Source organism: Mytilus californianus, unplaced genomic scaffold (assembly GCF_021869535.1).
Source record: "Mytilus californianus isolate M0D057914Y unplaced genomic scaffold, xbMytCali1.0.p SCAF_3, whole genome shotgun sequence".
NCBI lineage: Eukaryota > Metazoa > Mollusca > Bivalvia > Mytilida > Mytilidae > Mytilus > Mytilus californianus.
In genome coordinates, this window is record NW_026262679.1 from 27,616,006 (window position 1) to 27,630,247 (window position 14,242).

Genomic DNA, 14,242 nt, shown 5'->3' on the forward strand with positions numbered 1-14,242 from the left:
GAATGTATTGTTTCCTGGCAGAAAAACTAAGTCCATTTATAAGTAAAATACGGAAAAAATGAAATTTATTTTTTAACAAATTTACTTCTGGATACTATCTTATGATCATAAACAAGCTTCTGTCCAAGTTTGGTACAAATCCAGAATAGTTTAAGAAAGTTATTAAAATTTTAAAAACTTTAACCACAGAGTGAATGTAATGTTTCCCGGCAGAAAAACTAAGTCCATTTACAAGTAAAATACGGAAAAACAGGAATTTTATTTTTACAAAATTTACTTCTGGATACTATCTTATGATCATAAACAAGCTTCTGTCCAAGTTTGGTAGAAATCCAGGATAGTTTAAGAAAGTTATTAAAATTTCAAAAACTTTAACCACAGAGTGAATATTTGTGGATGCCGCCGACGACGCCGACGGAATGTAGGATCGCTATGTCTCGCTTTTTCTACTAAAGTCGAAGGCTCGACAAAAAGGGACCAACTCTAGCTTGCCAAGCTAACTGAGTTACTCTTTAGAAAAAATCCTCTGGACAAGTCATTAAGACTCTTTTTCTATACTATAGTTCCCTCCAAGCTGTGGTAAATGCAGCATGAAAATATATTATTTTTCTTAAAGATTTAAAACAAACACACAACACTTTGAATAAGAACAAACACTGCTTGTTTCTGAATCAGATTAATGGCAATACAGATACATATCTACATCCATTGTCTTAATTCTTTTTTTTCCCTGAAATCCAAAGGGTTTTAATTGCTATACCAGACCTTTAGTCCAGGAAGGTGGTATGGAACATCTCAACTGTATGATTACATGAGAAATTATTAATGTGGCCAAAATATAATTTACAAAATTCCGGTTTTTTTTTCGTTTTATTTTTATATATTCTTGATGAAACCACATATTTTATTAATGTGCATTATACATATCGCTAAAAAATATCACTATTTAAATAATAATAATTGACACAGCTTAACAGGAAGCTTCTTTTTGCAGGTATCACAAATGCAGTCACAATACAAATACCATCCATATTATTCATAGACACTTATTCAGGAAACTGGTGCCTATAAACTATTGTTATCCAATATATTGTCTGAAATCTGCTTCACACTAGTAATACTGCATTAATACAGCCATCATTTTCTGGATTATTTGTCACCTGTGCATATTTACCTGTAAAAAAGAACATGATAAAATTTTGTTGTTGTTGATAAAACATGAGCTACAAAGTGAAGAAAGCAGCAAAAAGAGCGTCCTTAATCTGTATGCATATGTAGGTAAGAAGTTTCATGCTCAACTGTTTATGGCCCACCAAATACAAAATGTTTCTATACCACTTCCATCATAAACCTGTGAAATTTCATGGAATTAGGCTTACAAATTGCTGTGTACTTCAAATTCAAAAGATTTTGTCCTTTGGGAAATATATGAAGTGTAGAATCCTGTTGCACCAACAGGTATTCAGTTTTCCTACAAACAGTTTTATTGTCTGAATATTCTGTGACTTTGACCTTTAGACCACATTATGATATGGGATTCTTTGGAGTACTTTGTACAATCTTAGTTCTCAACAAAGGGTTTGTTTAAGTCAAAAAGAAACAGAACTTCACCTATCATGGGCTACATTTATAAAGTACAGTGTTAAACAATTCTGTAAAATGAAACTAAAAATAAACTTATTGGAAAGTTTCTTATAATTCATATATGAATTACGTTCTACTTTGCATTATTATTCTTTACAAAACCAACAATATTTGTAGCAGACAATTCTTTAAATTCTTGTTTATTACTTGGAGTATAACAATACTGTAAATTCAGAAATTATTGCGACGTTTTTATTAATGCGAATAATGCCACTCCTGTTATGTACATCTGTACAAAGCTTTTCCTAAAATCGCAATAATTAAACTCGCATTTTTGTTCATTCTTGAAAATTAGCAATAATAAATGCACGCAATAATTTCTGAATTTACAGTACCTGAAAACTCAATATAAGTTGCCAGTTCAAAAACAAATCCTACTTACCCCAAATGACTTTTCCACCTTGTGTTACTAAACCCAATTCACTTATGTTAACCTATAAAAAGATGTTATATATTTTTATTATTTTGTATATATATTCTATGATATGTTACAATTTAAGCCATCATAATGAAACAATTGGTAACTGATGATTTAACAAAATCATAAAAGCTTTGGTAGTTTGGTATCATTCTTTATGGCAAATACAATGAAAGAACCTTAGTGAGCGCGCTCACATACCCCACGTCCCCACATTGTCATTGGAGAAATAAAATAAGTGTAAGAAAAAAAAAATTGTATCAGAAAAAAATATTGAATCATAATTTCCTGTCAATATGCACATCTACATAGTATGTCCTTATTATCTACACAGTCTCATGAAATTCTGTTGTGTGGTTTGAGAGGAGTTGCGATGAAAAAAGGCTGCAGTAGTATATTGGGCAAATAAGTTCAAAGGGGCGTAACTCCTGGAAAAAATATTGAATCGTAATTTCCTGTCGATATGCACATCTACGTAGTACGTCCTTATTATCTGAAAAGGTTTCATGAAATTCTGTTGTGTGGTTTGAGAGGAGTTGCGATAACAAAAGGTTGCAGTAGTATATTGGGCAAATAAGTTCAAAGGGGCGTAACTCCTGGAAAAAAAATTGAATCGTAATTTCCTGTCGATATGCACATCTACGTAGTATGTCCTTATTATCTGAAAAGGTTTCATGAAATTCTGTTGTGTGGTTTGAGAGGAGTTGCGATGACAAACTGTTGCAGTAGTTGGAGTTGCGATGACAAGAAACAGGACTGACGGACTGACAGACAGACAGACGGACGGATAGACAGATGGAAAGACAGACGGACGGACGGGTCAAAAACATTATACCCTCCGCAACTCGTTTCATGGGGTATAATAAGATCTGTGTTACCCACTCCTACTAAAAACTAATCTTTTTGCAATCTTGTACAGCAGATTTTTGCATGCTGTTCCTTTTGCATTGCAATATAATGAATTTAAAACTCATGTACAGCAGATTTTGAATTGTGTGAGCTAATGTGGCTACAGTACAATAAGTGGTAACAGGGTGTGAAGTAATACATATTATTCTAATTCTGTATTACAAGGATGTTTTAAAAACATTGATTTACAAAACACATTACTAGTCTTTTAGCAGAGGTTTTAACCCTCTAATTCATGTTTTCTTCTTTTCAGAATAACCTCAACAGTCTTAATTTCATATCAATCTTATTTCTCAAGACAAACTAGAACCGCAAGTAGCAAAAGTATTTCTCTTCTCTCTGACACAACTACTTGTATTTTTACCCTAGAAAGACCCTACTTACCTCAACGACTGTTCCTTTAGTGATTACACCTAATGATGTATACATGAGCATACCTGCCAACCTCTGAAACCTTCAAAGAGGGAGATCTCCCCCTCAGCTATGACAGCTGAGTGGGAGATTTTGCGCGAATGACATTTTCAAGTGAAATATATGACCTGTTTATTTATTCATCTACAAAACACATATAAGAGTTAATAGATATATTTTATTTCTTTTAATATGGTTATATCCTACACATGGTGTGTTTGTTTGTTTCTTTCCTTTTTCATCATCTTTCACATTTGCATCCCATAGTTTTTCAGTATCATATCTGTTTCAGGTGTTTAACCTTAGTGTTAAAGATGTTGTTACATGTGTGCACATTTCCCTTCCAATAGTTCAATACATTTCTAATCAATTTCAAATCAAACATTAGATAGAAGTATAATTCTTTTAAGGGATTTTTAAAATTTATAATTATTTTTTTTGTCCTAAGGCATACAAAATCATTTAATTGCCTTCCTTTTATGATTCTATGTTCAATTTGTATTTAATTTATATTGTTTTATCAATTCACATTATTTTAAGAAGAATAACTTAAAACAGGATTAAACAGGGGAAGTAACCCGAAATTTCTTTGAAGTGTTTTCAATATTAACACAAAGCTTGTAGCAAAAGTCGTTATTGATTGTTAATTATTACTATGTTTGACGCCCAAGCTGTCAAGTGAAGCCATTTAATTTCACATGGTCTGTGATTTACAGGTAACAACAACCCTCATCAGTGACACAAAAACGTAATTAATGATGACTTGTCATTCAAGGTTAAAATATCCAAAACGGCAAAAGCGGGAGATTATATGCTCCCGCGCGGGAGGGTACCGGCAAGCAGGAGATTTCCTGAATTTCGTCATTTGAGCGGGAGTCTCCCGCTCAAAACGGGAGGGTTGGCAGGTATGCAATGAGTGATGTAGGATTTTTTCATGACTTACCTCTACGACTGTTCCTTTAGTGATTACACCTAGTGATGTATACATGGGTGATGTAGGATTTTTCTTACCTCTACAACTGTTCCTTTAGTGATGATGTATACATGGGTGATGTAGGATTTTTCTTACCTCGACGACTGTTCCTTTAGTGATTACACCTAATGATGTATACATGGGTGATGTAGGATTTTTCTTGACTCCAATGATGGGTAAATGGAATGTAGCCTTTAATTCTGGATGTGTTACATGTGCTTTATTAAATCTTAATCCCTGAAATATGGTTCAATTAAATAATTAATATACAAATTATTTCTTTTGAACCCTCTTTCAAATACTGGACACGTTGGTGCATACCTTAAAATATATAGTATTAATCATATTAGTTTCTTTGATGTTTGCCTTGTACAAGCAATGACTGAGTTCTATCGAAATGAAAATTTTACATTTTGCCAAAAAAATGTAAAGGACAAAGAATTCAAAACTAGATTAAAATATCTGATTACTTTGGGATAAGATATAAAATTAGAACCAAAATTATCTGTTCGGAAAGTTCAAATATGTCTTTGACCTATTTAACTATCGACAAATCAATCTGAATTATTATCATTATACAAATTGAACAACAAATTATAACATCTAAGTTTGATGTTTTCAGATGTTATATTGATTTCAGTACTAAGAATATATTACCATAGGTCTGATAAATCTTTCAAATTTGGGTGGTTTTCTTGTAAAACCTTCTCCTACATAACATACTTTTGTTACCATTCTCTTCCATCCTTTCCCTGAAATAAATAAAAGAAGACTTGAGTAAATTACTTATAATCAATTCATATTAACAGTTTACATTGGAAGTGTCCCTATGCAAAATATATTTAAAATCCAGTTTTTATATGTGAAAAAAAAAGTATTTTGGTACATTGTATATGTGAACTGCAGGAGGAGTGGTATCTCTTTTTCTGTCCATAATGATTTTTGTACTATTTTTCTTTTTCTCTGTCCAATTAACCAAATCCATACCCTATAATATGGTGTATCACTGTTTTGCTTATAACTGATATGTCAAAAAGTATATTTTTTATGCTATTTACTTTATTAAGCAACTGTAATATGTAAACATTCAATTAACAAAATCTGATAAATGTAACTTACGTCTTGTTTTTCCTGATTTGACTACTTTAAACACCTCCCCTTCACTCATTCCTCTCACTTTAGGTAATGGTACTTCCCATTTACCCTACAGAGATATATGACATTTTATGATATACATAGTGTAGACATACTCGTTAATTTCATTTTACTTAATATACTAAATGTAATACTTTGATTTTCACTAATACAAATTTTATGTCATCTTGGCATTGCCTGAGGGAATCCTAGAAGAATGTTTGTGTATGAATCAGCATATTTTTATGACTGTATATGTCATAAATATATCTTTAAATAAAAAGTAGATGTGAAGTATACATAATTGGGACAGCAACCCAACGACACAAAAATAAAACCAAAACACATAGTTGAAGTGTCAACAGTGATTATATAGATCTCTTCGAAAAAATTTCCTGTATGATTCTTCTTTGACACAGGAACACATTAATATAGTGCATGACATCATAAATGTAATACCGAACTTATCTGGATGTACTCAGAACTGTCAACTCATGTTTAATGGTCCTTTATGGAAATCATAACTTTGAACATTTATGTGCGTCACTGATGAAACTGGTGAGTCAAAGAACAGTCTATGGAGCCTGCAAGTGTTTTCAAATATGTTTTCAATAGAAGTATACAAAAAGGCCTATACAACTTGAACTCAGAGTTGACTGAAGTACAATTAATTTAAATTTGAATATGAACTATCTTCTAATGTTTATGCATATCCTATTATAAGTACGACATTTAAAACAATAACATATGAGTAAAACTTACAGCCTTTTCTTTCCTTTTCTGTTTGACCATATTAGATAATACTTTTGCCCTGCTTTGACCCTCTCTGTCCAATAAATAGGCAGGTACTGCTCCTTCTGGTACCTCTTCATCATTCTTCTTTTTAGTTTTTCTTTCTTCATGCATTTTAATTCTAAAAAAACATGTTATCATAATATTTTTGCTCTTAGAATAGTGGAATGACTTAATGACCTAAAACTTTTTGCATGTACATGTATATCTTAGTAAGATATTCTTATATATATGTGGTGCAAACTTTTTGTGGAAAAAACCATCAAGGCCAGTTAAAAAAATTCAATGATCTGTAATGCAATTTTGACCAAACCTGATAAAAAAACTTGAGACTGACATATACATGTATCTAATGATTAAATAAGAAATTACGAGTTGGTAAAGGAAGATAATTTGCAACAATATAAAGCACAATATTGTTACTGTGAGAGACTTGGTAGTATTGGTCAAAATATGGCTTGAAAGCAATCTTTTCCCAAAAATTGTCTATGAAATTTTTATTATGTACTTATAAGAGTACAGATTTGAAAAAAAAATTTCCAAGAACATTTGGATCAGTCTTCATATCAATGTTATGTAAATTAACATTATTTGGAAAAATTCAGACATGACAAGTCTTATTCTGAAAATGTTAGCATACAAATAAATGAGGAATGTATCCATGGGACACAGATGATGCACCCGCTTTCATAACATATAAAGTTATAAAGGGACATAACTGAAGCACGGTAAAAGTGACACTACACAAATTTGTACTTGATCTGAGTTTTGTGGTAATAAGCATTGTGTATAAGTTTCATAACATTTGGTTGAGGCAAACTTAAGTTAGAGACCAGAAACGAAAAATTCAGCAATTTTTCAGATTGTAAACAGGCATAACTCTAGAACTAATAAAGAGACACCACCAAAATTCAAACTTGATCTGGTTTCATAACATTTAGTTGAGGAAAACTAAAGTTAGAAGACGAAAACAAAAAAAATCAGCAATTTTTCCATTTGTAAAGGGGCATAACTCTAGAACGGTTAAAGTGACGCCACCAAAATTCAAACTTGATCTGTGTTTTGTGGTAATAAGCATTGTGTATAAGTTTCATAACATTTGGTTGAGGCAAATGAAACTAAGAGAACGGAAACCAACTTTGGGACATACGGACGGACAAGGGTAAAACTTAATGCCCCCTCCGCTTCGGCAGGGGCATAAATATCAGTCCATGGAAGGCATATTAATATTCTGACTACAAGCTGACCAATCTTTGCTCTTACTTCTAAAATGGTGCATGCTTAGCAAAGAAATGTAAAATATCAAAGTTTTATAGCTTAGGTTTAGACTTGGCAGGATATTGATCCAACAATCTTATTTACTCAAGAAAAATATTCTACCACAATACCGCTAAATCATTGAGATTCAATCTATGTTTATCTTTTTTTCTTGAAACATATTCATATAACTTTTGTGCTCTTTCCTGCAATGAAATTTATTGCCACAGTATTATTACTGTTTATGGAATTTTATTTTGAAATATTTCATATCTTACGTTTTCTTCATCTGTACTTTTTCTGAATGTCTCTTTTTATTGTATAACTTGGCTCTGAAACAAACAAATGTAGTGTTATTCTGAAGAAATGAAAATGAATCTTTCACAACCTGCTAAAACAGATAAAGATAAACACTTGAAGATATGGAAATGTACACAATCTGCTTTACTAAATATTAAATTGTTCACCTGATGTACAATATCTATTTAAAACTGTGAATATAAATTGATGTTTCATATCTACTGTAGAGTGGTTTGTTTTTGTGGGATTTAAATTTCAAGATTTTTTGGAAATCCACGTTTCAGAGGTTTTATTTTTACATTTTTCTTGTCCATTTTTTTAAAACATGAAGGGATATTTTAAGATTTTATCTAAATCGCAAACTTAAAAAAATTAAACCCCTCACTAAATTTTCCATTTTTACAGAATATTAATCCACATATTATAAACTAATCATTTAAATACATGTACCATCTGATTTATTGGACAAAGTTTATGTTTTTCTAAAGTTTTCCCATCTAAAATACAGAAGAAACAAACTAGTGAGATACCCTATGGTTTCTTGTAAACAGAAAAACAAAGGTTCGTTAAGTATGTCCTTTATACTCACTTGATGCCTCTAAGTTTCTTTGCCTTTTCTGCCAATTTATGTGGTTGTCTTCCTTCCTTTTTACGTCTGACAAAAGAAACACCATTAATCATATGAATGTGCATTTATAACTTTATATTCTGTCTATCTTTAAGTTAGACAAATGCTTGCATGACCACAAAACTTGTTTTATCAGGTTTTTTATGTATCAGAATATATTAAACATTGATATAATTTCTGAAATCTTAATCATAAGATTTAAAAAATGCATACTACATATCAAAATGTTTATATCAATATGTGCCATTATTGTAAAGCAATGGAATATTCACTGTAGAATGTAAACAAGTAAACAGCAGTTCCAAAAAATGTATTCCTCTTAGAATATTAATTGTGATTGAAAGCTTGTGCAAACTAATATTCTTCTATGAACAATATTCATACAATAACCTGAAAATGTGTATTAAAATTTCAGCATAAATAAATAGTTTAAAAGCACTACCAACACTAAGAATTAAATTCTGTCTGGTCTAGTGGCAGAAATAAAACAAAACAAATCTTATTTGTGCACTTTTTTCCATTTGACATATATACATCTTTCCAATTTTAAAATAATCTTTGCAGTTCTTTGAACCTACTTTTTTTCATGGTAATCCAGTCTGCGGCCATGTCTTTTTCTGTGGAGTTCTATATGTTCGTTCTGAGGCTATAGAGAAAATAAATTAAAAACTATCATAGGCTTCTACTAATTATAAATGGTCATCAATGTTCATATCACATATAAGTTTCACAAACAGTTAAGGCTATTCAAAATAATAATCTTGAGGAGAGAAGAATGGAAGTTTTAGTCTGTTGCTTCTTCTTCTTCTTCCGGTAAGCGGCCACCGTCAACTGGTTGACTATTCTGCCACATTTTGGAGTGAGCACATGAAATGTTTTTGAAATTTAATAAACAAAAAGAGAACATTGCTAACCTGTCTTTACTTAATAATCTTGTCCAAGCAAAATGGATTAAATTTAGAAAATTTTACAGCTTCTTGTTGACAACTCATCTTGATTACTGTAAATTCAGAAATTATTGTGTGCATTTATTATTGCGATTTTGTCATTTTAGACTTAAATGCGATTTTAATTTTTGCGATCTTGAGAAAAATCCTGTTTAATAATTACAAATAACATAATTCAATATGCAAGTTTAAATTAATGCCATTATAACCCTGTCGCATTTTTCGCAATAATAAAAACATCGCAATAATTTCTGAATTTACTGTAATTCAAAGTTTAAACGGTTTTTGCAATAAATTAATGAAACAAAAAAAAAATCCTGAACCATTTGTTAAGGGGAGATAATTACAGAACAACTGATCAATTTCCATGTTTTTGTGTGATATTTTACGTTAAGCCCATTGACCCCTATCTTAGAGGCATTATATACTTTCTCTTATTATGTCAAAAGTTTACAGGAACCTCTGTGATGTCTTGTATTGGCAAACAAATAGCAATATAAATGGTGTCTTTGTTATTAATGATTAATGTATACAATGTACTAATCCATTGGCACATGCAATATTTTCAAGTTATTGCCTTAAAACATTATAACAATGTATTTTTAGAACTATTTCATCATATATCTTATCTTTAAGTTAACACTCATGATCACCGTGTTTATCTACCACACATTATGGTAATCGCTGTGTGTTTTGCCTGCCATACCCATCAATATTTGAGAAATGAATATCGTGTATTTTAAGAGAAAAATAAGCATATAAATCTTCGAATGATTACGCTTGTATGAAGGGGATAATTTATATAAGACTGTGAATAAACTATAAATGCTATAAACTAACCATTATGAGTTTTTAAAAGCTGTCAATATTTGTTGTGAAATTTTTCAGCGACACATGTTAAAAGAAATATACAAAGTTCTACACGGACCAATCCGGAAATCCGTTTTTCTAAAGGTTTTGCAAAATTACGCCATGGGTACTGAGTCCGTACCCTTGAACTTAATAATTAATCAATTAATAATAATAATAATAATAATAATAATAATAATAATAATAATAATAATAATTCACATCCATAGTTATATAAGGAAGAGCATCTTGTAAATATTATAGAATGTAATCAGCTGGAAATTATGGTTATTTCTTTTTCTTCTCTCTTACCAAAACGAATTATTATCTATCAGCAATACAAAATTTTACTTTACTTCCAGCAGAAGTTTGGTTTTCGTTGATCTCCTTAAAAAGTTTTGGGTAAACACTCAAAATTTGTAAAAAAACTGTCATAATTGGGTGATTGGGCTCTATTCAAGCACTAGCAATAAAGTGATTTGTTTAGAAATAAGCCATCTTATCATCATTCCCTTTGCCTATATCACCCTTCTCAGTCGCTCAGTAGTTTTTTTATCAAGGCTTTGAGACATGAGCAGACATTATTAACAAGGTCACAACGTCTGAGGAAAAGTTATCAGCCACATCAAAATGTGTGAGGAGACGTTATCATGCTTACTTTTGTCAAGAGTAAAACTGTATAAAAAAAGGGAATTAACAGTAATAGAACGATAAACAGATTACAAAGTTTTCTATGAATAGATATCGTAAAATATCAGCAGCTCAACACAATTTGAAGCTTTTTATGTGTTTGTTGACTTATAGAATAAATTAGGGAAGGCCTTAATTTAAACGTCATTTTCCAGGGTTTTTCTTGTCCAACACACAAACAAAAAAATCATTAGGAACAATGCTGAAAATTTTGTCAGAAATCAACTTTTAATATTGAAATTAGTGCTTATATTGAACAAATTGAAAATATTTTATTGATAATGAATATAAACAGCATCAGATGCAGTTTTGTGAGTTGATACATGCATTTTCATCTACTTCGAAGTAAATTAATTAATAATTGAGCTATAGATTTCTCCAAGAAGAAATTTAAAGGTCCCGGTGAATAAACTCGACAGAGAACAATGGCTATTGAATTATTCAATGGGACAAGTTAACTATAAGAAATTTAAATCTACAGGTAAACTATAAAGGATTCTGAACAGATATATCATGTTAAGGAGGGGTATTTGCGAAAAATACCAGTCGAGAGAATGTTAAATTTCGCGAGCCGTAAGGCGAGGGAAATTCATTCTCAAGACTGGTATTTTTCGCAAATACCCCTCAAGAACATGCTATATCTGTTTAATTACACCGAATGTTAACGTTCAAAAACGCATTGATAATCGTGACCTTACAAGCGTCCAGTTGGATAGAGTATTTTTTGGCAAATACCACATCAGAGAGGGTAAAAAAGGCATATCCTTTTTGCATATACCATGGCGGCGTTAAAAAATGAACGATATTCATTTGATAACAGTAAATTGGTGAAAAATACACTGGCTATCAACCAATCAAAACCCAGGATTCTTACATAAGGTGTAATTATGTGGAAAAGTTTCATTTCTTTCGCAATAATACATACCAGTAGGAACATCTATTCTGATTACGTGTGTTAACTCCATGGTCCATTAGATAATACCAAGGGTTTAACATGGAGCCCAGAACAACTCAAAAATGGTTCCTTGTAGCATGTTAAAAGGTTCATATATACTATGAAATATTACATGCAGTGCCTATACCAAGTCTTGTTTTAGTCCAAATTTTGGACGGCCTTGGTATCATTTTTATGCTTCCTTGCATGTTCAGTAAAAAGGTAGGGCCAATTTCCCTTTGTTTCACTCATAGGGTTGAAATCTTTAACTTTTCAAATCCTACTGGAATCTGAATATTAAAGAGTTTATATCATAAACTTAAAGCAGTTTTACATATCTCAATAAGATCAAAATGTAATTCAACTCTATATGTTGTTGAAAGCATTTTGATACAAACCTGCAAATTTTACGTTTTTGTAAAAATTTCATGTTGAGGCATATCTCTGACCAATATTAATTGATTTGAACCTGAAAGACAATATGTAGCTCTACCTCTAACAGAAAATTGGTTTTGGTTAAAAATATTCTTCTTATGTCTTATTTTTTAAAATATTCAAAATTCAGCTTTTCTGGCAATTCATAATTTGGCCATCTGGTCATAAATAGGCTATCTGGTCAGAAAGTTATAACTAAAAAATATACAGGCATTACTTGTGATACTGTGAATCTAAGATAAGATTTTAAAACTCTTCGAAAAATAGCCAGGCTGTGAAAAGAATTAAGAGGAAATTGACCCTACCTTTTTATTTCCTCTTAATGGACAGGAGAATCAGCATTAAACAGAACTTGTTAAGAAGTTAACGAGAGACATTCCTGCAAAGAAAATCTATAGCCATTCTGAAGATCAAAATGACAAGCGAATGTATAATGTTCAGTGGCAAATATTACATGCATATCATGATGAGAACATGTTAATGAATATGAATAAAATTGAGAATGGAAATGGGGAATATGTCAAAGAGACAACAGCCGAAGGCCACCAATGGGTCTTCAATGCAGCGAGAAAATCCCACACCTGGAGGTGGTCCTTAGCTGGCCCCTAAATAAAATTGTGTGCTAGTTCAGTGAAAATGGACGTCACACTAAACTCCAAAACATATAAATGAAATAAAATTAAAAAACATACAAGACTAACAAAGGCCAGAGGCTCCTGACTTGGGACAGGCGCAAAAATGTGGCGGGGTTAAACATGTTTTGTGAGATCTCAACCCTCCCCCTATACCTCTAGTCAATGTAGAAAAAAGAAACACATAGCAATAAGCACAGTAAAACTCAGTTTAAAAGAAGTCCAAGTCCGATGTCAGAATATGTTACCTGCTTTGTACAAGACCCAACACAATGAGCTGGATGTTTAAATGTGCTAGTTCACAAGGTAACAGTACTCAGGAATACATGTCACACTATCTGACTCTTCAGTCAACCAGTCTTAGCATTTACTCCTAAATTCAGCATGTTAAATCAGAAGCAGTAAATTTAAATTTTCAAATCTTTGGTTTGGCCAGGCTTGGTTTCAAACCTCAAGCTACATCACACAAGGCGGGCACACTACCACGAGGCCACTAAGGCAGTTAACAAATATAATATCAGGTGATGGCAAAACTATCCTGACAGAAAACAAACCAACAGAAACTAAATTTACATTTTTGGGGGCTAGATTGGTGTCTAAATTGTTCAGAGAGAATGAAGTCATAGCTTTTATCATTTTATTGATAACAAAGTATAAATTTGTAACAACACATAACAATAACAGGTGTATTATAAGCACCATGACATAAATGATAACAGTTTTATATATTTATTCTTATATATCACACAATGGAACTCTTTCTATGAAAATTATATTTGATATGAACTTTTATTTCTTTGGAAGTGAGTTAAGTGCTGAAATATATTTACTTTCAACATAACATATTCTCTGAAAAGGTTTAACATTCAATCTCTAAACAAATCCTAATTAAACATGATTATATTTGTTTTATTGCTTCACTGATGTTTACCCATATTCTTTTTATATGTGTCTAGTAAGTGCATATTTATATCATTTGAAAGCTTTGCATTGCCATTCACATTCTGTGCTATCATATACTGCAGTATATGGCCAAAAGTATTCTTCACTGACAATTTATTACTATATATTTCATTGAAAACTATGATTTTTTTTCAAAACAATATCTTGGGGTCATTTCTGGTGGAATTTTAATAAACTTTGTATCAAAGCAGAATTGTCACATGTTTGTTCAATTCAGGGGTTCAAATTAGCGGTGGTCCGAGGTCCGTGACCTTCCACTGTTGCAATCGGACTTTTGTTTTGGTTACTAGCTACGCCCGACGGACCTTCGATTTTAAAGGAAATAA

At 31.5% G+C, this 14,242-nt stretch overlaps 1 protein-coding gene across 1 annotated transcript; it reads right to left on the reverse strand.

The window, feature by feature from the left end:
• Positions 1 to 851: 851 nt before the first annotated feature.
• Positions 852 to 10,352, reverse strand: LOC127734277 (ribosome biogenesis protein NSA2 homolog). The gene is made up of 10 exons (XM_052244067.1): positions 10,254 to 10,352; positions 9,045 to 9,112; positions 8,428 to 8,493; positions 7,817 to 7,870; positions 6,252 to 6,402; positions 5,475 to 5,559; positions 5,013 to 5,107; positions 4,452 to 4,592; positions 2,027 to 2,078; positions 852 to 1,174 (listed from the first exon to the last, which is right to left on the reverse strand). Exons 1-10 carry the CDS (start codon positions 10,254 to 10,256, stop codon positions 1,107 to 1,109), a joined length of 783 nt encoding a protein of 260 aa, XP_052100027.1. The 5' UTR covers positions 10,257 to 10,352; the 3' UTR covers positions 852 to 1,106.
• Positions 10,353 to 14,242: the final 3,890 nt, after the last annotated feature.

Excerpts from the sequence above, each read along its gene's own strand:
- LOC127734277 (XM_052244067.1), bottom strand. Across the intron at positions 7,871-8,427 it reads AAGAAACTTAGAGGCATCAA|AGCCAAGTTATACAATAAAA; the intron begins GTGAGTATAAAG and ends TGTTTGTTTCAG. Across the intron at positions 4,593-5,012 it reads AAAGATTTATCAGACCTATG|GGATTAAGATTTAATAAAGC; the intron begins GTAATATATTCT and ends ACCATATTTCAG.